At 44.2% G+C, this 25,184-nt stretch overlaps 1 protein-coding gene across 1 annotated transcript; it reads left to right on the top strand.

Annotated features, from left to right (window-relative positions):
- Nucleotides 1-1,208: 1,208 nt before the first annotated feature.
- Nucleotides 1,209-17,454, top strand: zbtb7a (zinc finger and BTB domain containing 7a). The gene is made up of 4 exons (XM_030049172.1): nucleotides 1,209-1,277; nucleotides 4,446-5,009; nucleotides 5,789-6,726; nucleotides 9,097-17,454. The coding sequence occupies exons 1-4, from the start codon at nucleotides 1,245-1,247 to the stop codon at nucleotides 9,536-9,538; spliced, it is 1,977 nt and encodes a 658-aa protein (XP_029905032.1). The 5' UTR covers nucleotides 1,209-1,244; the 3' UTR covers nucleotides 9,539-17,454.
- Nucleotides 17,455-25,184: the final 7,730 nt, after the last annotated feature.

Raw genomic sequence — 25,184 nt, 5'->3', positions numbered from 1 at the left:
AGTAAAGGTACAAAGTAAAAGTGGAATAATGAGATAGAATAGTTTTCTGTGTAAAGACAATCTTTCACAAGGTCTTCGATACCAAATTAACACTTTCACTGCTCAATAACTTGGTCCTGCATTTCAGCACGTCAGAGTGTCCCATCTGTGCGGTATTACCATTTATGGGTTAAGATAAAGGGATTGGTGATTCTTTAATGTTGGGTGACTTGAACAGGTGTATTATTTTTACGAGCTGATAACAATTTGCATGCCAAATATGTTTTTATTAAAAAAAAATAATTACAGCCTGCACTGTTGAATATAATGAAGCAGAACAAGAAGTAGGGTATTTGCTTTGAAGTGCATGGAGCGGAACTGCACTTTAAAAATAAAAATGAAAAAAATAACAAAACAAAACACTGTACAGTACCTAAGTAAGACTGTATTTTCTCTATACTGTCATATGTCCCATATCCACTGTAACAGCCATCCTCAATGGCCTGTCATTATTTTTTTGTGTGTGTTCTGCTCAGTAAAGCATTTAAACACTGGGGTTGAATATTTCTTGTAAAAAGACCCAGTAAAAAAAAAAAAAAAAAGTGACACTTTTTTTTTTTTTTTTAGTTTCAGTCTCTTCTATCTAAGAAACATCTGAGGTTGTGCAGGGTTAACCATTTTCTCCCTCTGTATTTTAGGAATGAGTGGTATGTGTCAGCCAAAGACAGAGATACTTTGAGCCTGGAAACTCCTCAGTTCTATTGTAACCGCTTTCACTAACTCCGACCGCAGCCTGATATCAGTGTATTTATCAGTGAATGAGAAACAAACTGGTTGTTAAGACTGCCCTGGGTCGCATACGCACTAACAGCAAAACTGAAACTAAATTTAACACTTTGCTTTCTCGGCTGGAGTCTGTTATCAATTGTCACTTGTGGGACGAGACAACTGACAACTTTAATATCTGCACTTACTACGTGTTGGTAGGTGTGTGTGTGTGTGTGTGTGTGTGTGGGGAGGGGGTGCCAGTGCATGGGGGTGGGAGCTTGAAGGCAAGATAGAAGAGATGGGGATGGGACAGGACTGGTGGGTTCTGTTTCAACGTGTTTGACTTGCAAAGCAGGCCCGGGTGCTCGTGGCTCGGGCGCCGAGTGGAGGACCATCCCTGGAAGTGGGACGTCAGGGACACGGACAGGACAGCCATTGCTCCGCTGTGAGCTGGGCCACAGGCCTTGTCACCCACAGACATGAATTAGTGATAAGGAATGTTTCAAGCCATGAGGAGGTGTCAGGATCAGGTTTGTTTGCACCGTGTTTCCTCTTTCTTTCTGCTCTTTGCGGGTTATTCGGGGACAGGTGGCTCCTGCATGCAGAGCGCTCCCTGCATGCTTCGTTGGCACTGAATTGAGTTTGTGTGTGTGTTTGTGTGTTTGTGTGTGTGTGTGTGTGTGTGTGTGTGTGTGTGTGTGTGTTTTATCTCCTCTCAGCTCAGCTTCTTTACCCCACAAAGCCTTGACCCAGGGTCAGCAGTGTATGTTCTAGGGATAACGTGTACGCAAGGTTGCCGCAAAGCCTCGCCTAGTGCAGGTGCTGCGTGTGTGCATGTGTGTGTGTGAGTGTGTGTGTGTGTGTGTGTGTGTGAGCGTATGGGGATAGAAAAGCAGGTTGGCTCGAGTCTGGATGGGCTCACAGAGATCTATTTCCACCTGTGAAGGACATGACCGGTAGCCATGTGGTTGCCCTTTCTCTAGCTCTTTCTTACATCTCCAACTCGCTGTGTCCTCTCCTCCCTTCTCTTCCCTTCACCCACTCCCATCTCCCTCTGACTTGCTCTACCTCACTTACCCTCTCTTTGTCTTGGCCTCCCTCCTCTCCCTCAGCATATTCAAATGAGGGTTTAGATAATAAAATTTGCCCGTGCCATGTCTGATGGGCCATTTTCATCAGAGCCTTGTGAAGACAGTGCTCGTGTTTGCGGAGGGCTTTGTGGTCAGCCGCCTCTCAAAACTGAGTAGAGTTAAGCGAGACGTAAGGAGATAAGGAGAGCAAAGGCAAGTGTGGGATAAATGTGACCTAAAATAAAAATTTGACCCATGCTATTTGAATGTACAAACACAGTTTTATGCGTGTCCCACCACTATCTTTATTGTAATGTAGTTGTTAAATGTAAACTATTATTGACACACTTACAGGACGATGATAGGTCGGAATGAATTCAGGTGCAGCCACAGATTCATCTGTGTTGAATTAGTAAAGACGAGAAGAGGAAAAAAAAAAAAAAAAAAGAGGAGATGTAGTGTGAAAAGGCGAATGTCTCCTCTCCTCCCCTGCCTGCCTCTCCAGAGAGGTCTTTTTTGAGCGCCTTACCTAACTCTGACCTGTGGGCAGAGCTGACATGTTGCCAGATCGCTAGGTGTGGAGAGGGAGAGGCGTTGCTTTGACAGGGGAGTGGATGTGGGAGAGGAGAACAAAACAGAGCCGAGCCGAGCCGAGCTGAGCAGAGTAGAGGAGAGCAGAGAGGTGCGGTGAGCGCGCACAACAGGTAGGAAGGAGGAGAGGCAGCCAGGTCAGGCAGGTTTTGGTGGTGTTGCAGTGTAACATACCAGGAGGGCGTGTGTGAAGGAATGTCATTTGAATGCATTGCTCTTATATAGAGAGTAATCCCCCCTCTCACACCCCTCCACCACCACCACCCCCCCGGCCTTGCACGCTCCGGCTTCACCCCCTGCTGGGTCTCCCTGGCAGATGGAGAAGGGGGGGGGGACTGTCTGTCCTCTGTGTGTGTGTGTGTGTGTGGGTGTCCCTGTGTGTCTCTTTGTGTGTGTCTGTGCCTGTTTTGCATGCGTCGAAGCATGCTTTCTATTGATGCCTGTGTGATGTTACACTATGCATTTGTGTGTGTGCTGCGTGTGTGCGCGTCTCTGTGTGTGTGTGTGTGTGTGTGTGTGTGTGTGTGTGTGTGTGTGTAAATGGACAAATTGAGGATGGCTTGTCCTGCTGAAACCCCCCTCCCCCTGCGCAGGCTTCAGTCGATCATTTTAATCTCCCCCCACACGTGAGCGAGGGGACAGCCTTTCCTGAAACTTGGCACACAGCACAGGGTGGGGTAACCAGCTCAGACCGGATTGACAACCTCCCTTTTTAATACTGTTCCCTCGCAGCTTGTTGCGTGTCCTCTTCCTCCTCCTGTGGGGTTTTTCCACAGGGTCTGCTGTATCTGGCTGCACCCCCGCCCCTCCACCCCTCTTCCTCCTCCTTCTCCTCCCTCTCTCCCCTGCCCGGCTTTCGATTGACACCGAGTGCGCAAGCTGCACAGCCCAGCTCCCAGCATGCACTCTGATCCCCACTGCCCTCTCTCTATCTGTCCTCCATGACCTCTTACTTGGTCTCTTGCACACATGCCCACATACACCCGTACGTGTACGCGTGCGTGCGGGGAATCAAGCACACGGCCACCTGGGCTGGCACGCACATACGTACACATCTTCTCTCCATCCCTCAGCCATGCATGGGCTTTCACCAGGCCGGGGCCCAGTGCATCCTAAATTGTTGTGAGTAGCAGTTCATTCAGCACCATTAGAGACCGTTGCCATACCTAATATATCACACCCAGTCACACTTATTGTTTTCTAGTAGGCCAGTAAATACACTTGTTGTGCCAATAGTTTTGCTGTAAAATCAATGTCATGCAGTTGCGGTGTGCAATACTATGGTGTTACAATATGGCTCCTTTCCAGTCACTTGAGATGGTTGTCAGGGCTCTTGGGCCTTTTGAAGAGGAGTGAAGAGTTGGAAGAATAGGTTGTTTTTGCTACGATAATATTTGGAACGCCTTATCTGAGCTCGTCCCCTACCAGGAAAATTATTTAGGGTGTTTGGCATATGTGGTAAATAATAAATCATGTACTGCAGAGTTTCTGGCCAGTGACATTCTGACATTAAATTGGCATTAAATAAGTGACATTAAATTTGGCATTATTTGGTGTACACAATGTGACGGGACATGGAATTGGCTTAAAAACACATGAATGTTAAAATGTTCATGTTAAAAATCTGTGGGGAACAATTTTTTTTTTTGCTGCCAGAATATTCATATGTAAAGTTGGTTAGTATTCAGTGAATCCTGTGAGGGACTTGGGTCTGGAGGCCAACATGCAGTTGACTCGGAGAAACAACATGAACATGTATGTCATGAACTGTGCACTGACCCCTTGCACCTAAGAGATTATTTTCCTCCGTGTCCTTCATGCACTTTTGCTTTTGTGTGTGTGTGGCGAGTTGTGCTCTGGAGTGGTCTTGTGTGTATTTCTGACTGTGGTGAATCAATTAATCAATATCGCTCTCTCTCTCTTTCTTTATCCACATAAAGAATGTCATGAACTGTGAACTGATCTAGAGTTCTCTTCTTTCTCTTTTCCCCTCTGTCTCATCCTGCCCCCCCCTCCCCTTCCCCCTTCCCTCCTCAGAGAAGCAGACGTACAGACGGCAGGACGGATACACGGGCGGCGGCTGTGCTAGGTGGCTCGGCGGCAGGCTGGTGGAAGATGTCGTCAGGAGCCGGCGGGAGGGGCGGCAGGCGGCTCAGGGGGACGGCAGGCGGCGGGGGCGGAGGAGGGCGAGGAGGGGCCGGGGAGGCGGAGGAAGGCCCCGTGGGGATCCCTTTCCCTGAGCACAGTGCCGACATCCTGGGCAGCCTCAACAAGCAGCGGCTGAGCGGCCTGCTCTGTGACGTGCTGCTGGTCACGCAGGAGCGCGAGTTCCCGGCCCACCGCTCCGTGCTGGCCTCCTGCAGCTCCTACTTCCACAAGCTCTTCACGTCAGGGGCCGCCGCCGACCAACAGAACGTCTACACCATTGACTTCGTGACGGCGGAGGCACTGGGAGCCTTGCTGGACTTTGCCTACACGGCCACCTTGACGGTCAGCCACAGCAGCGTGGCCGACATCCTCGCTGCCGCCCGACTGCTGGAAATCCCACCTGTCCAGGACGTCTGTACGCACCTGCTGGACACCAAAGTGCTCTCCCCGCCGGTACAAGACCATTATAGCTCTAGAAGTGACATGTGTTAAGTCAAATTCACACTTTGAGATGAGAGTTAATGAGCTGCCTTTTACAACTAGGTGACACCATACCCATCCCATTCTAAGTGTTGAATCAATTTATATAAGCAAACAGACTATCTGTGTCACAGCACGGTGATGTTGAGGAGTGTGTGTGCGGTTCCAGATAATACTTTACAAGAAACCGAGAGGCTGCCGCATTGCAACGACTCAATCCAAATCCAGTTTCCCTGGTTCAGCCACTTGGTCATCATACCATCCCCTTCATTAAATAGTCAGCATAGTCAAGCTTACATCATGGCCTTTATTAGTGTCTCTCTCACTCTGCCAAACACACGCCCACAGCCTTGGGGTTACTTCAACACTTACTCATGCTGAGCCAGTAGTGTGTGTGGTGGGACAGCGAGCTCTTTCACACACAGCAGAGTACAGACGTAGCATATTGCATCTACATCTCAACATTCACATGATGCAAAGCATGTCAAATAGATTGGTTATGTGTTAGTCATTACCTTTATAGATTAAGTGTCCCTCGTCACCCTTCACTGTAGCTGATGTGCCTTACGAAATGTGATTTGGACGTGAATACTTTGGGGTGGTGGGCGGGTGTTACTTGTGGACTTTTTTTTGCTTCTCTCTGTCGCTTTGTTTCTCTCAGGTTTTGTCTCGTGTCCGTGTTCTTCCACTGACTGACTTTCTCTTTCCCCCCCCTCGCTCTCTTCGTTCCTCGTCCTCTCCTCTTTCGCCAGGCGGGCAGTGAGCGAAGAGATGAAGACGAGGAGGAGGAGGAGGGGAAGGGCAGAGGAGGCGGGGAGCAGGGGAATCGGCTGCGGGCCCGGGAGTACCTGGAGTACTTCCAGAGAGGGGCGCACTGGAGCAGCAGCTGCAGCACGCCAGAGCTCAGGGACCTGCCCACACACCTGCACTTTAACCACGGCAATGGGGGGCCCCGCAGCAATGGGGCCCCCGGTGGCCCCAATGAGTACTACTCCCCTCTGGCTATTGCCTTGGCCCAGGCCCCCACACAAGAGCCAGAGGAGGAGGAGGAGGATGAAGAAGAAGAGGAAGACGGGGAGGCAGTGCAGGGTGAAACAAGAGACTGGCCGCGGGGGAACGGAGGAAGCCTGGCGTCATCTTACTACCCTCCATCACAAAACGGGCACTTCTACCTCCCCCCTGAGTCCAGGCTGGGGCAGGAGACAGAGGGGGAGGAGGGGGGCAGGGATGTGATGGAGAGGGATCGAGGTTCAGCCAGTGCCCTCCTGCAGCAAATGATGGACTCCATCGAGAGGCAGAAGGGCCACGCAGAGGCGGGGGAGGAACAGGGGGACGGGGACGACCCTGACATGGAATTTTACTTGAATTATTTCAACAGCACGCAGCACGAGAACGCAGTTTCTGCCGCTGTGACACAGGTAGTGCCGCCTGTCTGGTTATCACGGGGCAGCACGGGCCAAGAAAGAGAGGGAGGGGGAGGAGAGAGGGGGGGAGGCGGGGAGAGAGGAGGTGGAGGTGGTGGGGGAGGAGGAGGAGGTGGAGGAGAGAGGAAGATGCGCTCTAAGGCCTTCCAGAAGTGCCCCATATGCTCCAAGGTCATTCAAGGAGCAGGCAAGCTACCCCGCCACATCCGAACGCACACGGGAGAGAAACCCTATGAATGCGCCATCTGCAAAGTGCGCTTTACCAGGTAAGCCCAATTAATGGACTGACCCCCCCCACTACCCCCACCCCACCCCACCCCACGTCACATGTACTAATAGTCTTGGGCTTGGCCCTGCAGACAAACAACCCAGGAATGGGAATCACCACAAAGCCAAGGACAGGCGTATTAGCATTAACTAACTTAGCTTAGCATTAAGGCACCAACACAGTCTGTAGTGATCATTGATTGATTCAGTCTCCCCAACCAAACATTGCCTAATAACATGCAGTGGTGCTTTTTTTTTTTTTTTTTTTTTTCATTATTCCGAGTAATATTTTCCCATGCTGCACTGTAGCCAAATGCTAATCAAAATGGACACGTTGAATATTCCACCTCGGATGGGTTCAAGCGGCCATAAAGGTCTGTTTTATTGTGATAGCTTCCATAGCAAAGTCCTGGAATTTTAACATAGGGGTCCTATAAAAGAGGGCCGTGCCTGGGTAGTGTTATCTAGCGGAGGGCTGCTATAAAATGCTGTGCTCTGATACAGAGGGGGATTACAGGCCCTGAATTGTGCTCTATCTGTGCCAATGCAGTAATTTGAACTTGTGATCTCTGGTTATGTTGATTATTGCCCACGGCAGAACAGTTACCCCAGCCCCTCCTCTCTGTCTTTTGCTCCCTTTACCCCTCTAATGAAATCTGCCATGTGTTGCTTAGATGAATGTGGCCAGTCTAGAGCAAGGGACTTGAGTGCACATGGTTTCCCCGGATTTAAGAGTGCTGCCTCTTCCTCGAAATCATTCTTAATGAATTAATCAGTGGACTTGCGTTGGAAATAGCCGTAGCTCGAAATACCTAGACCCTTTACATTAGCTGGCAGGGCAGGTAGGGAAGACCAGTCTAAATTTGCCTTCTAGCTAAATGTGTCCTGCAGTGGGAAGGGGGTATTGTAATCTTAATCCTGTTTGATCAGGGTTAAGAGTGTGCCTCACACTGTAATAAATCACTCCTGTCCTTTAAATAATTCACCTTTGTCAGTGTGCCACTTTGTTCCAAGGCTTTGGCCTGTGTGTGTGTGTGTCTGTGTCTGTGTCTGTGTGTGTGTGTATGTATACATTTACAGTATGCACAGGCTTCTTTCTATCTACCTACCTACATGTCTCCTCATGTGCTCTTAATTTTTTGTATTTTGTCAGTTTGTGCACAGATGTAATGGCTGCAACGTGTTGTTTATTGTTTGTTTGCTTGCATGACAGCTAATCTACTTAGATCGTGTGTGTGTGTGTGTGTGTGTGTGTATGGTCTCTGTTTATTTGTTTGAACTGAGTAGTCTTAACCACACTAGTTTGTTTAGGTGCCCTCTGCCCTGGGTGCTGAAGGGCTAGAGGACTTAAGACCTAGAGCTGGGAGATAGTAAGGGCTAAATGTGTGTGCGTGTGTGTGTGTGTGTGTGTGTGTGTGTGGGCACGGGACTGCCAGACCAGGGCAGCCTGATAATACTGAGTTGGTGGTGCACAGTATAAGAGGAGAATAATGTGTAGATTGTAGTAGTTATCATAGTTATGGAATTATTAAATATTGGGTTCAAAGTATTGGAAACTAAATTGAAGAGTTTGACAGATTTTGGAACTATTTTGCAGTAACATGACACCTGTTGCTACAAAACGATTCATTACACAAAATTGAAGTTGCAGTTTTGGGGGGGATAGTGGGTGACTGAAGTCCATAGTTGCCAGATTGATAATGTTTGCCAGACTCGTCCATATTTTAGAACTGCTGAGTGATAAACATCAGGTAATGATTTTCAAAAGTGATATAGAGCTGTGGAAATTTTTATTTTCAGAATACATCAGAGTTTTGATCTACTTTTAACTCAGTAACCCAAGCAACTTTGGAATCTGTTAATAATATATTTATTAACTTTTTGTTAATTATATATTTATTAACTTAACCTTTTTTTATATATATATATATATTTTTGTTAGTTGTAGGTGTGGTCTTCTGTGAAAAGCTAACGGCAAACCCCACAGACACAGTGAACACTTTCCTGTCAGCCTGTATGTGCGGCTGTGTGAAACTACATAGATAAAGATGTAAAGTTTATGGCTTATCCTCAGTTGGCCTCCTGTGGTCAGAATAATCCCATTGGAAGCGATCCAAACTATGGCACTGCTAGTACAGTTTAATAGCAGGTTTAGCCAACCAAAGCCTATATACTAACAAAATGGATTTGAACAATATATTGTCAATGGATTATGTGTTTGCACGTGATATTAGATAGACTGATGAGTGATTAATGCAACCAAATAACCCTGATTTGCACTACGTGTTGTGCTGAGTGCATTGAAACTGTATGAGTTGATCCTCCAGTGTATATTCTGATTTGATCTTGTTTACCTTTCTCCCTCCCAGGCAAGACAAGCTCAAGGTTCACATGAGGAAGCATACAGGAGAGAAGCCTTACCTGTGTACACAGTGTGGGGCCGCCTTTGCTCACAACTACGACCTGAAGAACCACATGCGCGTTCACACTGGCCTGCGCCCCTACCAGTGCTCCAGCTGCTTTAAGACTTTTGTGCGCTCAGACCACCTGCACCGCCACCTCAAGAAGGACGGGTGCAACGGCATCCCCTCCCGTCGAGGCCGAAAACCTCGGGTGCGAGAGCCCGGGCTCCTGGAGGCCCCCCTGGGTCTGCTGGGCCCTGGCGCTGCCACTGGTACTGGCCCTGGGCCTCGTGGCGTCAGGGGACGGCGGCGCTCAGAGGCGATCCCAGCAGCGGAGATGGAGGGCGCTGCTGGAGCCCATGCACACAGTCCTCAGCCGCAGGAGAGGGCAGTGGAGGTGGGACCCTGAAACTCCAGGGGCGACAAGGACACTGCTGGACGCCATAGTCACTCTGCACCGCCTGTGAGACGGGCCACTGAACAGAGGAGAAAAAACACGCAAAGGCAAACTTAAAAAAAAAAAAAAATCACAAAAAAAAAAAAAACACAACAACTAACTATTCCTCTATAAACCAAATCAGGGTGTCACAAAAATCTAATCTTTATGTTTCCTTCTCCTTTTGCTTTAGGAAATGGAGTAGAAATGCAAGCACTTGAGTCGGTTTATCTGTTAAAGAGCAAAGAACGCTTCAAATCACATACCCACGACGTCCACTTTCTGGGTCATTTCTTTCTTCATGGTCTTAGGGGTTTTATACATTGGCATATGTGCTTAGGCAAAATGTATAATAGATACAGAGAAACTCTGAGCAACTATGCAGTTGATTTAGATTTGTATTGGTTTTGTCCTCACAGCCTTCAAGCTCTAAGCAAGGTGTCTGTCAAGCACCTTCTGGCTGCTTTACGGGTGAAGCGAGGACAAATCCTGCGAGTGAAAACAACCCTTTTTCTATTCTTTTGCAGGTCTGAAATGTACAGTTACCATAGAAACAACATTGCCACACTATGGCATATGCAAGAAAAACTCACCACAATTTTGATGCAACTGTTTTCTCTCTCTAAATGCTCCAGAAAGAATCTGACAAGGGTTTGATTGAAGTGTTACTTACTCTATAAAATGCATTTTAAGAATCTATGGTTTGTCTTATTGAAAAAAAAAAAATCATGTTGAGTCGAATCCACGTTAATGGGGGCTCTTCCATTGCAGGACTAGGGAAGATGAGGGGAGGAGGGTCTGTGTTTTTAAAGCACTACCATCGTCGGTGTATCTGTTGGCTTGACTATGTTGCCTCTTATCCCTCACAACCTTGCAATTTCAGCATTTCTGTTTTCCCAATTGATTTGTCTTAATTTTTTTTTTTTTTTTTTTTTTGTCTTTGTTTGTTCCTTTTTGAGTTGACTGCTTCGGGTACTTGACACTTTATAATTGTATACATGTATATACAGCAGGTGGTGATATGACATTGGTCCCTTCTTAATGCTGAGGTATACTTACCAATCGGGTTTTTCCTCTTAGGCTTGATGTCATATTTCTCACAGAGTGAAGCTTGTGGGTGAACGAAAACAAACTGTATGAATGTTAGATGAAAAAAAAAAAAAAAACAGAATTAATTGAGTCACCCATCGGTCCTAAACTTAACACTTGACATGTATAGTTCCTGCCCAAAGGATGAGGAGATCGAATGAATGAATGTGCTTAACTTTGTGCAGTTTTTCGGAATCTGTCCTTGTGTGACAAGGCGCGGGTAGCATTTAACCAACAGCAGGTTAAAAAGAATGGCAGGGAGCCCGAGTGAAAGAATGACAAGAGTAGGAAGAAGAGACGAGCACCTTTTTTTCTATGTTTGCACAGCTTTACTAAAGATATCCAACAGAGCAAGAGAGGTATATTTAAAGAAAGTTGGCTGGCGTTGGGGAGAGAATGAGAGGAGGTTTATGTATCATGCTTATTCCAATCTTTTGCCCTAGGGACCATGAAACCATGAGGCAACCTGTATGATGAAGAGAGCAATAAATACCTGTCCAAGTTGGGAGGCCAAATAAGAGCACAGCTGCAGCTGGTTGATGGGGGGAGGGGAGGGGAGTGGAAGGGAAGCAAGGGAAGGGGAGGGGGATCTCACAATGTCTGTTGCATTCCAAAAAATAATCTCCCCCAGCACAGCCACGTTTCCAGGCAGGAGGGGATCAAATCAGGCCTTTTCTCTCCCTCTCTCTCCCTCTGTAGTCCTCTAATGCCCCCAAACCAGCCTGGAGGGGATATTATTATATTAGAGCCTGGTGTTACTGTGGGTAGGACGCCTGGTGCTGGCAGTTAGTGTGTGTGTGTGTGTGTATATATGAGAGAGAAAGAGAGAGAGTGTGTTTACATGTATGTGTGTGTCTGTGTGTGTGTGGGTGCGTGCATATGTGTGCGTGGCAGCTAGGGTCCCTCTGGCCACATCATCACCGTGTGAGTCAGCCACAGCCTGTTCAAACATGCACCCTGAACTGCCAGCCCAATGCACTTTCTCACACACACACACACACACACACACACACACACACACACACACACACACACTCACACTCACTGGGTCCAGGCATCCAGTAGAGAAAGGAGAAAACACCAGAGCTGACGAATCTGTTTGAATATTGTCAGTGACTCCATACATCTGGATTTGTTAGTCTTAATGTGTCCAAGTTGTGTTATAATAGTCCAAATCCGAGGTTTTTCCAAACTAGTACATTTAACTTTTGACTAAAGAGAGCGAGCACGCTGGTGACTTGGACTTCCCCTATCATCTCTGCAGCAGTGCTGGAGTCTGTGGATCAGTCCTTTGCACCTTAATTGGAAAGAAGCAGGTTCTGAATGCACTTTGTTACTGAGAAGGGCACTTTTGTCAACGAAACGGGTACTTTGAAACAAATCAGTTGCAAATGAGATCAATCCCTTCTCCTGTCCCCAGGTGATGAAGTTGAGCTCCTTTACTGGTTTTGTTCAGGTTTTGACGACAAGCTGCCAAAAATCAAAAACAGAAATGTATACGAGTTCGGATCTCTGAAAGAGAACGTTGGTGGGTTCAGAAATGACCATGTTGGGTTTTGTGACCTTAAAAATTGTTTAGAAGACAGAATTAACCCATGTAACTGATTGCACTTGAAGTTAGTTGGTAAAAAAAAAAAATCTAGTGTGTTGTCTTTATGTCTTAATGCAGAGAAAGGGGATAGAAGGAGGAGATGAGCAAAGGAGAGAGGGCACTGTGTGTATGTTGGTGTGGGCATGTTTACATGCATTTTTGTGTGCATGTGCACAGGCATGCATGCATCGCTGGCTGGCAGGCTGGAGGGTCTCAGGACAAGCTTGGATAAACAAACTTTGTGTCTGCCCCATCTGTTCACCAGCTCCTCTCATAACTACACATGTTTTCAGAGGAACAAGACCACAGTGATAATAGGTCCGCTGTGCCACAGGAGCAGGACTACCATACTCTAAATCAACACATTGGACAGTTGCTTGTTTACTTCATGGCCCTCTTGGTCCATATTTGCATAACTCTTGATTTACCCTTGTTCATCATTGCCAGGGGTGTGTAAAGTCTTGAGGGCTTTAGATTCCATTTGCTCTCGTTCATTGCATTAAAGATGGGGTTCAGAATTGCACAGTTGGAATCCCACAAGTAGACCAAAGTAAGCTAATTGTCTGGTCTTCTATATGAACAAATACTAAAAGTTTGCCCAATGTGATATTTGTGTAAAATGGCACTTGGTATGGACTGCTACAGCCCATTTGTTGTCTCGGTGTGTCAAGATTTCAGTATAACCTGTTGAGACCTATGAGCCATCCAAAACTTATGTTTCTTGGACCTTAATATTTCCTTTAAGTCTTATGTCACTGTTCTTTGTTGATTAACCAAAGTTCCCCTCATCTCACGTAGAAGAAAATCCTCAAGTTTTACCCTTAATCTTAATATCTTGTAGACTAGACAAGCTATGTCTGTAAATTGTCCAGACTGGGGCTCCCTGACGATGCCACGCACAGATGCCCTCCTCTTGAATACATATGCAGAAATGTGTGTGGAATCATACAGACATTTACTTGAGTTCACTTTTCTCTCGCTCTTTTTTTTTCCCCTTGTGGACTATAGAATCAGAGTTTTAAGGATGTAATAGTTTTATTTCTTTGTCGTCTTTGCTAATTTTTTTTTCTTAAAGGTGTTGTGCTACAGCTGTTTTTTTTCTAACAATTTTACATGGCTATGTGTGTGAGTGTGTGTGGGTTGGGATCATGGTTTTGGGTTGCGGTGCCAGGAGGGTGGGGTAAGGGTTTTTGGGTGGGCTTATGGATATAAAGCCTGATAGCACTGGAAATAGTGCTTTAGCTGAGACAGCAAGAGTTTGCACTAATGTTAAATGTCCTTGTCCTGCTTATGGGAGAAGGGCAAGAACCTCAGAAAGGCCTGCGAGTTTCCATGAGCACAGAGCAGTGTGTTATATACTCAATGGTCTCATAAAGAGTCCATCCAACCCCTCAATAGAAATAATCATGTACAGTAGAGTGAGGAATATATAGACATCCAGCGACAAATACCAAAGGAGAAAGAAAATGACTTGCATTCAAGTCATTGCACATTTTAAGCTACCAATTTTTTTTCAATGTCAAATCTTAAGGCTCTTAAAAATAATTTTTTTTGGATGTAACTTTTGGTGGAAACTAAGAAAAAAAAAACGGTGTGACAACAGCAAATCTCACATTTGCTCTTCTGATTAAAAAATGTTCCAGACATGAAGGCTCTCGCTGCAGTACTTGTGGCAAGGCCTTTCCAAAACCATTCTGAACTTTGAGTTTGTCCCGATCTGAAGGCTGAGATGTGCTCCACTGTCATAGTGGACACCAGTAATAACAAATTCCATTTTAAATATCTCAATTTAGACATTGGATTTTTGTCACCATTCAGCATGGTTTTCATATTTAGTCAGTTGATGACTAATTGAAAAAGACTGTTATTCTCAAGAAGAGCACTTATTTTAATTATTACTGAATTGAAGCTATTTCAATTTACTTTCTGAAAAGGTTGAACTGAATTTTAAATTCCCCCTGTAATCCGAGCAGACATTGATGTACATGTAGAATGTTCTCTGGGACTTTGTGGCCTTGTCTGAGGACTACGCTTGTTATTTTTTATGGTTCCAGACAGTTGCAGTCTGGGGCTGAGGCTCACTCTCACCAGGTGGACATGCAGCATAAAGGGCCAAAATGTGCCTTAAGTGGACAGAGACTGACAACGCTCAGCTTTTTTCCCTCACAGAACACTTAAAATGCTTCATTTTTGCCCGTAATTTTTAGATCAAATTGCCAGTCAAATTGGCTCAACACTGAACTCTGTCCAGTTTGTCCAAATTGTCTTAAAGTACACCTGAAATTGATCAGTCAGTAGCTCAACCTTTACTTGAATGAATTTGTAATAATACTGAGCTGATGTCTGTGTGCTGGCTGCTAGTTCAGAGTTGTGTCTATAAGCCCCTGTGGCTCCACAACTGGTGTCTCCCCGGCCTCAGCCCCAGACCAAGGTTACTCTGACACAGGCTACACTGAGACGGTCTTATAATTTCATGCCGCGTGTTTTTCCAAATTGACCTTGATGTTATTTTTTTCCCCTGTTCTATCATCAACAATTGGGGCTGAAACTATCTGAGAAGGCCATAACAGCAAGACCACCAACAACTATGATGATACAATGATAGCTCTATGAATAATCAAAAGAAGTGGGGCAGGGTGACAGTCATTGTGGCGATCTCGGTGGCAGAAGGGGGACAATTTGCTTTGCTTCGTCATTTTGCTGCACACCTGAATTTTTTGTGTTTTCCATCAGGCTCTTGATGCACAGCAAGCTGAGTGTGGCATATGCAGTATGGCACCATGCGCAGCGTGGCTCTGGCACTCACACAGACAGCCTTGGGTCCTTCAGAGAGGCAGGCTGCTGTCTGTTGGCTGCTCTCGGCCCAGTGGGGACAGTTTGCACTTGGAGTCTTTTTCAGTCTCTTAGGATATAAAGGTTGGCGTAGCGGCAGGAGGAGGAGGATTTGGGGTGGAAAGTTGTAGGCTGGATTTCGAACATGCTGGAGTTGTTTTCAGGGATGAAATGGGAGAGCCTGGGTGATGCGTGCTGTGCTGTGCCATGGTTCAGTTTCGGTCCTTTCAGCTTGTTGTATTACATGTCTGATAGCAATTGCATGGTGACAAATATGACAAGCATTAAAAATACAAAGGAGATTGTGACAGATCTCACATTGGGGAATTGCAACATGGAGAATGTCGCTGATCTCTTTTGTGTCTATGTAAGTAATTCTCAGGTGGAAAATACACTGCTATGCATTGGGTTTCAGTGTTTGTTCCGTTTATGGTATGTCTAATCACCCTCCAGGTCACTTCTCTGTCTTTGCCTTTCTTGTTCATACCAATATTTGACATAACGGTTCCCTGAAAGAAAAAAGTAGGAACAATTCCCTCATTGTAAAGTGACTGTGACCAGCCTATTACTCCATCTAATATTGATCCAGTGAATTGTTGTCGGAGGGAAGGGAGCACTGGGGATTCAGTCTTATTAGTCAGACTAACATTTTTTGAAAGTAGACGGGGTTGGAAATGCACAGGAGGGTGTATGTTCGCTTACTTTCTTCTTCCATCGCTCTCCCTCTCTCTGGACCTTGGAGTCTACATCTCTGCTGCTGTCCTTTGATCAAAGATCATACACCCTCAGCAGGGGAATCTAACAGGAGAGAAAGGAAGGAGAGGGGGTCGGATGAGATGGAGCAGGGGAAGAGACAGTTTCAGTTTGCAGTCACCCAACCAATTTAGGATACATTCCATAACTTCATACTGTGATTCACACTTTGGAGTCTTGGCAGGTGCAAAAGAGGAGAAATTGAGACAGTGGGAAGGAAACGGTCAACATTTTGCAGTTGGCTGTTTCAGTCGCGCTGTCCGCCCTCCTTACACCCCAAGCCTGTGTGTGTGAGACAGACAGACATATAGACAAAAAGACAGACAGTTTGCAAGGCCCCCAGTGTTTCGCTATCCAACTGCCTGTTGTTAGCTTCTGCGATTGTAACAAAGCACTTTGCGAAAGGCCATCCAGAATTTTGTGTGCTGTTGTTTTATGGTTATCACTATTGTTAATATTTTTTTTTGTTGTTGTTCTTGTTGATGTTTTGTTGTCTCATTACAGATGATATGATTATTTAAATGCAAAAAAAAAAACAACAAGACAAAAATGGAAAGAAAAAAAAAGAAAAACTTGAATATTTGGTATTCAGATTGAAGGTGGTTAATGCTGCCGCCCCTGGACATAAACAAACACATCTCTGTTATACTACCACCGTACCTGTTATATGCAGCTTATTGCATATTCACAAAAAAGGTGGGCGGGGTGGGTGGGGGTTGCAAGACTGGTTGTCCCCTACCTGCTCCCTGCCTACCATCTCAGATCTTGTTGGGAGAAAGGTCATTTGATCTCATTTTGGGAGAGTTCTTGTAAAGAAACCTATATAACAGTTGCAAAGCTTTCTGAGAAGGCTAGCTGTGCTGAATGTTAAACATGCAGTGTTGTATCCACTGCAGAATCTGTCTTTGTCTGCAATAATGCCCTGTCTGTAGTAAAAGTAAATGGCTGGATCTGGTATCCATATATTACATAAATGATTATGAAAGAGAGACAACGTGGCCAAAAGACCATCATGCACTTTTGCAAATCAGTACAGAGAATTTTGGCCTTTACATCTACGTGACATCAAGATTACTGCAGTAGAGCGGAAAGAATAATAATGATCAAAATATACATGCGATAAATTTATAGTTCAATAAAATGGTTAAACTTGGGAGTGAAAGAGATAGGCTACTATTTATAATAGATCGATTTGTAACTGTGATTATTATGATAATCCTTTACAGAAGTTTAAAATTTTTCTGGTGTACATTTTAAAGCGGCAGAACATGTCCTGTTTCTCAGGCCTGGACATTAAATAACTCGTTTCTCTTCACAAAAGTCTTTTCTTTAGCATAGCAGTCTGTCAGTTCGTATCCGTTGGAAGCTGCAGGGTGAGGGGGTGGGGTGGGGTGGGGGGCTCAGGTTATAGGTGATTTTTCGAGAATTTGCACTTTTTGGGGACGAAAAGAAATTGTATTGTATATGAGACCACTAAATCCACACAGTCTAAACCATATAATTCCATTTTGTTTCAATTTTTTTGTTCTGTTTTTTCTTATTTTTAATATATCCAAAAATGTCTGGCATCTGGTTGTCTGGTTTAAAGAATATGAAATCTTTCTATTAAAAACAATGGTTGCAACGTTTGTGTGTATAATTATGTTTCTTTTCTAGGTTATTACACATAATACATAAAATATTTTGTTCCAGTAGCTGGACAATAAACTTTACATAATTGGTATTTTATGCTAGTGAACGCTCACATGAAACGTGTATCCAGGTTTTTCAGTGCACTGTGAAGTAACAAGTCAATTCTTAAAAGCTACCAGAAGGTGGCAGTATAATCACTCTTATGATCATTCAAGGATGCAGTAATCCCTATTTAGAGCTGCCTCTCTCTCTCTCTCTCTCTCTCTCTCTCTCTCTCTCTTTCACACATGATAGCGTAGACTAACTTACTGCTGTACATCTTCTCAGATGGGTACAGGTGCAGCCATGCTTAACATTCAACTCACATGTCACAAAAACAAAGCATCATCCCATATAACACATGCATGACTCACTTTGGTCTCAAATCCAGCGTATTTTGGACTGAAATATGCTTAGTGTTGAAAAACATGAATAAATAGAGGGTTCTGGCATACTAGTTATATAGTCTAAATGGAATATATTTCTTGAGGTTGGGCTCACCTATGGTGTTTGGAACGTCTGATTCCTCCCAGAAGTCTAGTGCCAGACTGCAACCACGGGCTTGTTGTCACCCTGTCTTCCTGTTTGTCTCAGATTCTCCCTTAGGATGTTCTGCAGGGTGACAGAGGTCATGGAACAGCTCATTAACCCCACCCCAACAGCCCACATATTGCTCCAGTCCTCAGGCCCTGCCTTCACACACACCCACCACACACATACACACACACACACACACACACACACACATTTTATAATGCTCCGCTAATAGCAGTTAAGTCGACTTAAGCCCACTGTGTGAGCAGTAGGTTTTCGGGGATGCAGCAGGAGATGTGTGAGTGTCTTGCATGTTGTGTATGCATGAACAGTAGTATCACTGCATCTAATCATGGCTTTATTTGCCCTTGAAAAAATCTATGTATAACATATCTATAACAAAAATCATGACTCACCTTTGCATTATTCAAAATAACATTCGTTTTAACACAAAGCCACATAGTATAATATGTATATGGTTATAAGGTATTTATTCGGATACATTCACGTCAAACCTGTTGGCCAGATGTCTTGGGGCTCCAAGTCATTAATTCTTATGTTTGTTAGGTATCTGAAACACAGTGGGAAATGATGTTATTCTCCATGTTCAGACATCGTTGTTGCAGTCAAAACATATTGGATAAGAGGAACAGCAGCACTTTAGGGGCTAGTAGATGCCTTGGAGCTGTTGTCTGGTGTCTCTAGTGGCATTATTCCCTCAGTCTGTGCATGTGTGTGTTTGTGTGTGCGTGTGTGACTGTGTCTGTTCATGCATTTATTTGTCTGTATGCTTATGTGTACAAGGGTGAATTTATATTCTTACTTGCATGTACAATATGTGTGTGCACAAATGTACAGCATCATCATGAAGACTCATGGTAGATGAGCTTCTCGCTACTCTCACAATGAACACACAGAGACAGGCTTTAATGTAAAGCAAAACAACAACACACACTAGCCTCACTGTCCCCAGTACACTCCTCTCCAGGGATACAAAATGCCCCTGCCTCCACATACTGTGGGACATGAGTTTCATCCAAACTAGCTGCCGTCCTCAATAAATACACGTGAGCAATCTCTGCAGTATGGATTTCCAGTTTCTCTCGGGGTGTATTTTGTTCAGATCAGGTGTTTAAACACCTCAATATGACAATAATTAGGCTGTGCTGAAGACATGTGTTCTTTCTTATGTTGATCAGGGACATTGACCTTTAACCCGTGCACCCCTGTACCCACCCCCCACCCCTCCCACATGCCCCCACTCTGTACCCCTCCCTGCGCTCTGTCCAGCTCTCATCAGGAGGGATGGAAGGGGGGGTGGGGGGGGCTTGGAGCCTTGCCTCTGGCCATCTCTCCTCCTCCCTGGAGAACAGAGGACTGAGGTGCCTTTAAACCACTGCGGCAAAAACCCTACCAAAACCCTGCAGTCATTAATATGCAAAAATGCAAATGAGTAGGTAATTAAGAGCTGGAGCTCTCTGGAGGCTCTTTGATTGCTAATGAATTCTAATCTGCAAAGAAAGGGGGGAGGGGAGGAGAAAAAGAGATGAAAGAAATAGAGAAAACAACGAAAAAGAGAAGCCTCAACCTGAATATTTTTTTCGTCATATCCATAAGTTTTCATGTCAGATTGCCTTTACCTGGAAGCTGTAATCTAAATGGTTAGCTCCGTTATTCTAAACAATTCCTTGATTATATATGGATAGGCTCAGGTTGTTTGGAGGAACATCTGCATATTTTGAGAAGCCTTATAGACACGTTTTATTCAAATTAGGTGGGATATTTGTTGAGTTTTCACTCAGAAAAAGCCCATTGAAACAAGAGGTACAAATGCAGACAGTGGTCATCAGTGGATCATCACTCGGTAGAAATCTATTTTCTAATGGACATACTGTAGTCATGGCATAGACCTGGCTAATTAGAGGAGAACATGACAGGCAAACAGGCACTTTTGACCAGCAGCTACCACAGGAAAGGGAGGATGAAAGGTCAGATATCTCAACAGTGTGCTCTTTGCTGCAGTAGCAGCTGTGTGGTGAAGTAAAGGAGATGTCATTTCATCACTTTTGTGAGCTATAACACATCCTCACTTCCACTTACACACTAACTCATTCACTCTGTCACTCAAACACACACGCACCGCACACACATACAAACACACACACACACACTGCTGTTATTGTTGTTCCAGTGCTCCCACGACACCAACAATCTCTGCTTCCCTCCCCCACACAAGCTCACATCTATCTCCCTTTCACTCCTTCTCTATCCCCCTCCTGTCCAGCGCAGCCTTGACATGCCTACTTCAATTGATTTAGAGTCAATTCAGCCTCTGATCTGATTGTTATCATATGACTTTCTGCACACCTCCCCCTCAATATAGGACTACTGTATTATTTTTAACATTCAGAGATTTTTGATAGAGATTTTTGACCTATACAAATTCTCCTCTCTTTCCTGCACTCTCACTTACTGCATTTTCCCATTTCTTCATCTAATCGTCTAATCTAATACATAGATACATACATACATACATACAGATAGATAGATAGATAGATAGAGAAAATCAAACTTCTAGATCATTCTTTCATCCACAGCCACCCTCACTGTCTCATTTCTCCTCTCTTCCTTGGCCCTACAGTCCACTGGTCAGGCGGTCGGGTTCTGAAGTGCCTGGTTTTGTAAACAGGAAGTCTGTATTCTGTTCAGTGTACCTGTAACGTGGGTGGCAGAACAGGGGCACCCATACGGCCGCACAATAATGGGAATCCAAGATGGCAGGGAGGAGCCCCATAAAATCACCAGAGAACACGGGGAGGAAGTCGATGTGAATTGGGACTAGACAGAGGACCAAGAGGATTGTTGATTCAGTTTTTTCCTTCAGTAAATAGATTGTTGATTTGCTTGGTGTTCATCTGTATTTGACATACAGCATTGTGTTCTGTCTAGAACTGTAATGTTTGGGAGGATTAATGTCATGGTCAATCCCTCAAACTCATTTTCTTTCTCTCTGTGGAGCTCTGTGGGAATTACGGTTTTGGGATAAGGGCGGAAAACACTGTTTTTTATGAAGATGGCACCATTTGTGATTATGTGAACTCTCGGTTCTCTCTGTCCCTTTCGCTATCGACTGTTTTTGAAGGCTTGTTTGAATTCAAGACGGTGTATTGTCCTCATGCGTTCCAAAACACTTGCACTCCTTCGCTTATGTTTTCCAGCTATCTTTGAAGGAGGTTAGCCTAACCTTGTGGATTACTGCCTTGTTTAAATCACTCACCCCACTCTCCGCTTTTTATTGTTGTCTAACATTTTGGGAGTCGGTCTGAGTTTGGGTGTTTTCTGCCAGTCGAGCTGTAATAGGGGGTAGAGGCTTGACGGGAGTCAGTTTATCATGAGCACAGAGAGCACAACAGATAGATTCCCCCTGTCTCCTCCCCTTCAGCACAGATAGACTCAGAGCATGGGCACCCAGCCAACACTATCAATCTATCCGCTCCTACCCCCAGCCTCTAACTCTTATTGGAGGACAGCTTCCAAAGGGGCAAGGAAGCATGAATCATAGCCCAACTACGTGAAGCTTTTATGCCTCTAAATACATGTGTTGTGGGTCAAAATCACCCCTTTGTTTCGCCATTAATGGCACACTTGCAAGTGATTGTCATAACCCTGTAACAAGTTGCAGCATTCAGGAGGGGCTGAAGGTTTGAGGGAGACGGATTGTTGGTCTTGGCCTAGTTTTCTTGTCTGATCAGAAACCTATGCACCTCTGCCCTTCCCCCACCCAAACCTAAGCCTCTACTATTACAGGCAATTGGCTGTGAGGGGCTCAGTATGGAAGGAGGTGAGCAGCTTGCCTCACCACTGAGCTCTGTGTGTGTGTATGTGCGTATACATATATGTATATGGGCTTATCTATGTGCGTACCCTAACCAGGTGATGTGGTTTGGCTTGCATGACTGGCTTCCTATGGGCAGAGCAGGATGACGCAGAGGGCTACATGTGTATCACATATAAAGACAGTGTTCAGAGTGATAGCTAGCAGAAAACATGTGTAAAATGTTGCTATTTAATTGGACAAAAATCAAAGGAGGCATGTGAAATGCACCCATTACCCGTGCATGTTTTGCTACAATGCAGGATTGCCCTCCTTATTCTCTGCGCAAAGTATAATTGATTGCAAAAACATCCAGAAAGGATTAAGTAATTAGTACACATTAGTACACACTGTTGTTTCTTGTGTGAATTTATGTGATTCCAAAGATGCGTACATAGATACATATTTCATTAATATGCACAGATATATGACCGATTAGCACCAATGTGCCAAACATATGCTAATTTTCCATGTGCATCTGTCGTTAATTACTGATATGAAGGCGGGAATGGCTTGAAGGAATCAGCGAGGGCATATGTGACAGGATGCCTCCCCGTATTTGTCTTTAACTGTCCATTGTACTGTAAATGTATTTTGAGATTATGGATGACTTGTTTGGGTTTTTGTTTGCCCCTTCCTGTATAACGTAAAGGTTGCCATGTGGTAGATTACCCATAGCCAGTGTGGATAATGAGGCATTGGTTTAGCATTCAAATTGAATTTGCGTTTAGAGTTTTCTATCTGTTCTTTAATGCCCATTTTACATTTTTTATTCAAAACAAAAAAATGGACAATAGCATTAAAGCCTTCGTATATTCCAAGCTGCACTAATTAAATTGTTTTTGAAACAACCAAATGAAAAAATGACATTGTAGTTGCTATCAGAAATCACATAAACTAAACTAGCTGCTGTCCTCAGCTCCACTGAAAATACAACCTATTTCTGTGGTGTAAAAAAATACAGTGTGATGCTGAGATTGTCCAAGAGGGAGTTATACTTCAAGAAACATTTAATTGCATCTCTGATCTTCAGTCTCTCTGGTCTGTTTTACAGCTAATTTGGGTTTAACCTTATGTCACCATTTGATGCTCTCTGTGTTCATTTAGTTGAAGATCCTATATTTTTTCATTCTTCTTCTACCACCCCCTCCCTCTCTTCAGCCTGGCTGCCCTTGTACATGCTCTCCATGTCAGACCCAGCTGTTACTACAAACTACTTGGAGGGCTTACAAGCCTCATTGCTAATACTGACAACAGCACTATTCTTACTCAAGGCCCAATGTCTACTGGAAAAAAAAAATGAGAGTAGGAGAGATTTTTCTACTTATACTAGAAACTAATTTCCCCAAACAAATGTTTCCATCTGTTCAAATCTAATCTTTTCATTAAAACATTCTTCAATGAAAGGATTCCAAATAGGTGTTAGATAAATAGCTCAAGATGCCCTTTCTTTGATAGCTGTGTTTATTTTCTGATGCTGTGGCCGTCTTTTTCATTTTTTGCTTAGTTCATTGTGTATGTTGGACTTGTGTGTGTGTATGTCTGTCTGTGTGTGCATAATTGCACTCATGCATGTGTGTGTGTGTGAATGTGCATGGTGTTTGTAAAGGTATTTATGGCCCATATGTGCGTTTGTTCCAAGCAGTAACCCCATTACATTCCAAAGACGGTCCATGAGACTAATTAATGTTCTGTGCTGAGGCTTTCTCCTCACCCAAGGGACACCCATTGGATTATTTACCTATATGTCCTATTGACAGTGAATCCCCTTTCCCTTGGTAACCTTTGTGCAAATATACAGATTGGAGCATTAGAGCAAAGTTCATAATAATGCAAGTCAGCTATATGGAATTTGCATTTGCTATGACTATGAAGTTTCATTATACACCCACTGCACAGGCGTGTGAATGCATCCCAGCTACAAAGTGACTCAAAACATATTTGGCAACTGATTTGTGAATGTACAAATATTAGGGTGATTAACATATCTCTCTAAATATGAAGATTTTTGTCTGTATAAAAATAATGTACTTTTAGAATTTGGTCACTCCAGAGAGTGGTCATCTTAACCCGCCCGCCCCCCCTGCCTCTGGCAAAGTTTGCCCTTAGATTACAAACAGCAGCTGTCGAACACCGACATACAGTTTTCAATAGACTAGTTATTGTCTTTTCATGTGAGCAAATCGCACAGGGACACTGTGTGCGTACTGAATAAAAGGAGGGATCACACACATTTGATGTCATGGCAGTCCAGTCGAGGTAGATCACAATCATGGTTACAGATCTGCAGTTATTTTCAAATGTATTTCTATGTATCCTGTAAGATTATGACAGTGGCGTCGTTGTAACCCTGATAAATTCCTGAGAGTGCCCTCCCTGTTTTAACTATTTTCTCTGCACTATTTCTCTCCCTCACTCCCTCTCTCTGTCACCTCCTCCTCTCCCTTCCCCCCACATCCATGCTCTCTGTTATGATCCCCTACTCTGTGATCCTATACTCTTTCGTTTCCCTCCTCTCCACTCTGCTGTGGAGCAGGCACAGTTACTAGGGGTGCCTTGGTGTTATGTTTATCGGATCATTGCGAAAAGCTCAAGATGAACCGGAGTCTGTGTGGAAATAACTACACACAATTTTAGCTATTGATACAAGAGCCAAGAGTCATGGAGGGTCAATTGTAATTCTCTGTGGGCAGGATTTCTTTAATTTATGTTATGTCTTTTTGCCAAATTGGCTGAGATTAAATAAATTATTAGCTGGAGCTTGCAATGCATCAAAGTGCAGGATTAATTTACTGTAATGTTTATGGGAGACATCTTAATTTTAAAAATAGGGAAGCAGCTGAACTCTACTATACTGCATTTTGTGTGTTGATTTTATCTTTCCTGTTTTAGAAATACTATTTTTGATAGCCCAAAAAACCTCCCACCCTTCCCAACAACCCATTACATGACTCAACCAATACAGTATAAAGTGTTAATAAAACACATGAATGCACTAGCTAACCAAGTCTCAATTCAAAATAAATCTAATGTAATGTAATAGAGTCATGTTTTCATATAAGCAAATTCTTAATACTACGACTACTACTACAACCACTACTAACAATAACAACAACAACAACAACAGCAATAATAATAATAATAATAATAATAATAATAATAATAGTAATAATAGTTAAGTTTACAGTTGTTCTAATCAAAACTAAATAATTTGCAGCATTGTGTTGGGTATACGCTTAAGCAAACACACGGAAGGCACACCAACCAAAGTAATA

The sequence above is a fragment of the Myripristis murdjan genome, chromosome 4, assembly GCF_902150065.1.
Source record: "Myripristis murdjan chromosome 4, fMyrMur1.1, whole genome shotgun sequence".
NCBI classification, from domain to species: domain Eukaryota; kingdom Metazoa; phylum Chordata; class Actinopteri; order Holocentriformes; family Holocentridae; genus Myripristis; species Myripristis murdjan.
Note: the sequence above shows the minus strand (reverse complement) of the source record. Positions and strands in the feature narration are given on the sequence as shown.

Coding starts and splice junctions, on each gene's coding strand:
- zbtb7a (XM_030049172.1), top strand. CDS start 1,245: ATGTTTCAAGCCATGAGGAGGTGTCAGGATCAG. Junction 5,010..5,788: donor CCAAAGTGCTCTCCCCGCCG/GTACAAGACCAT, acceptor CTCTTTCGCCAG/GCGGGCAGTGAGCGAAGAGA. Junction 6,727..9,096: donor TGCAAAGTGCGCTTTACCAG/GTAAGCCCAATT, acceptor TCTCCCTCCCAG/GCAAGACAAGCTCAAGGTTC.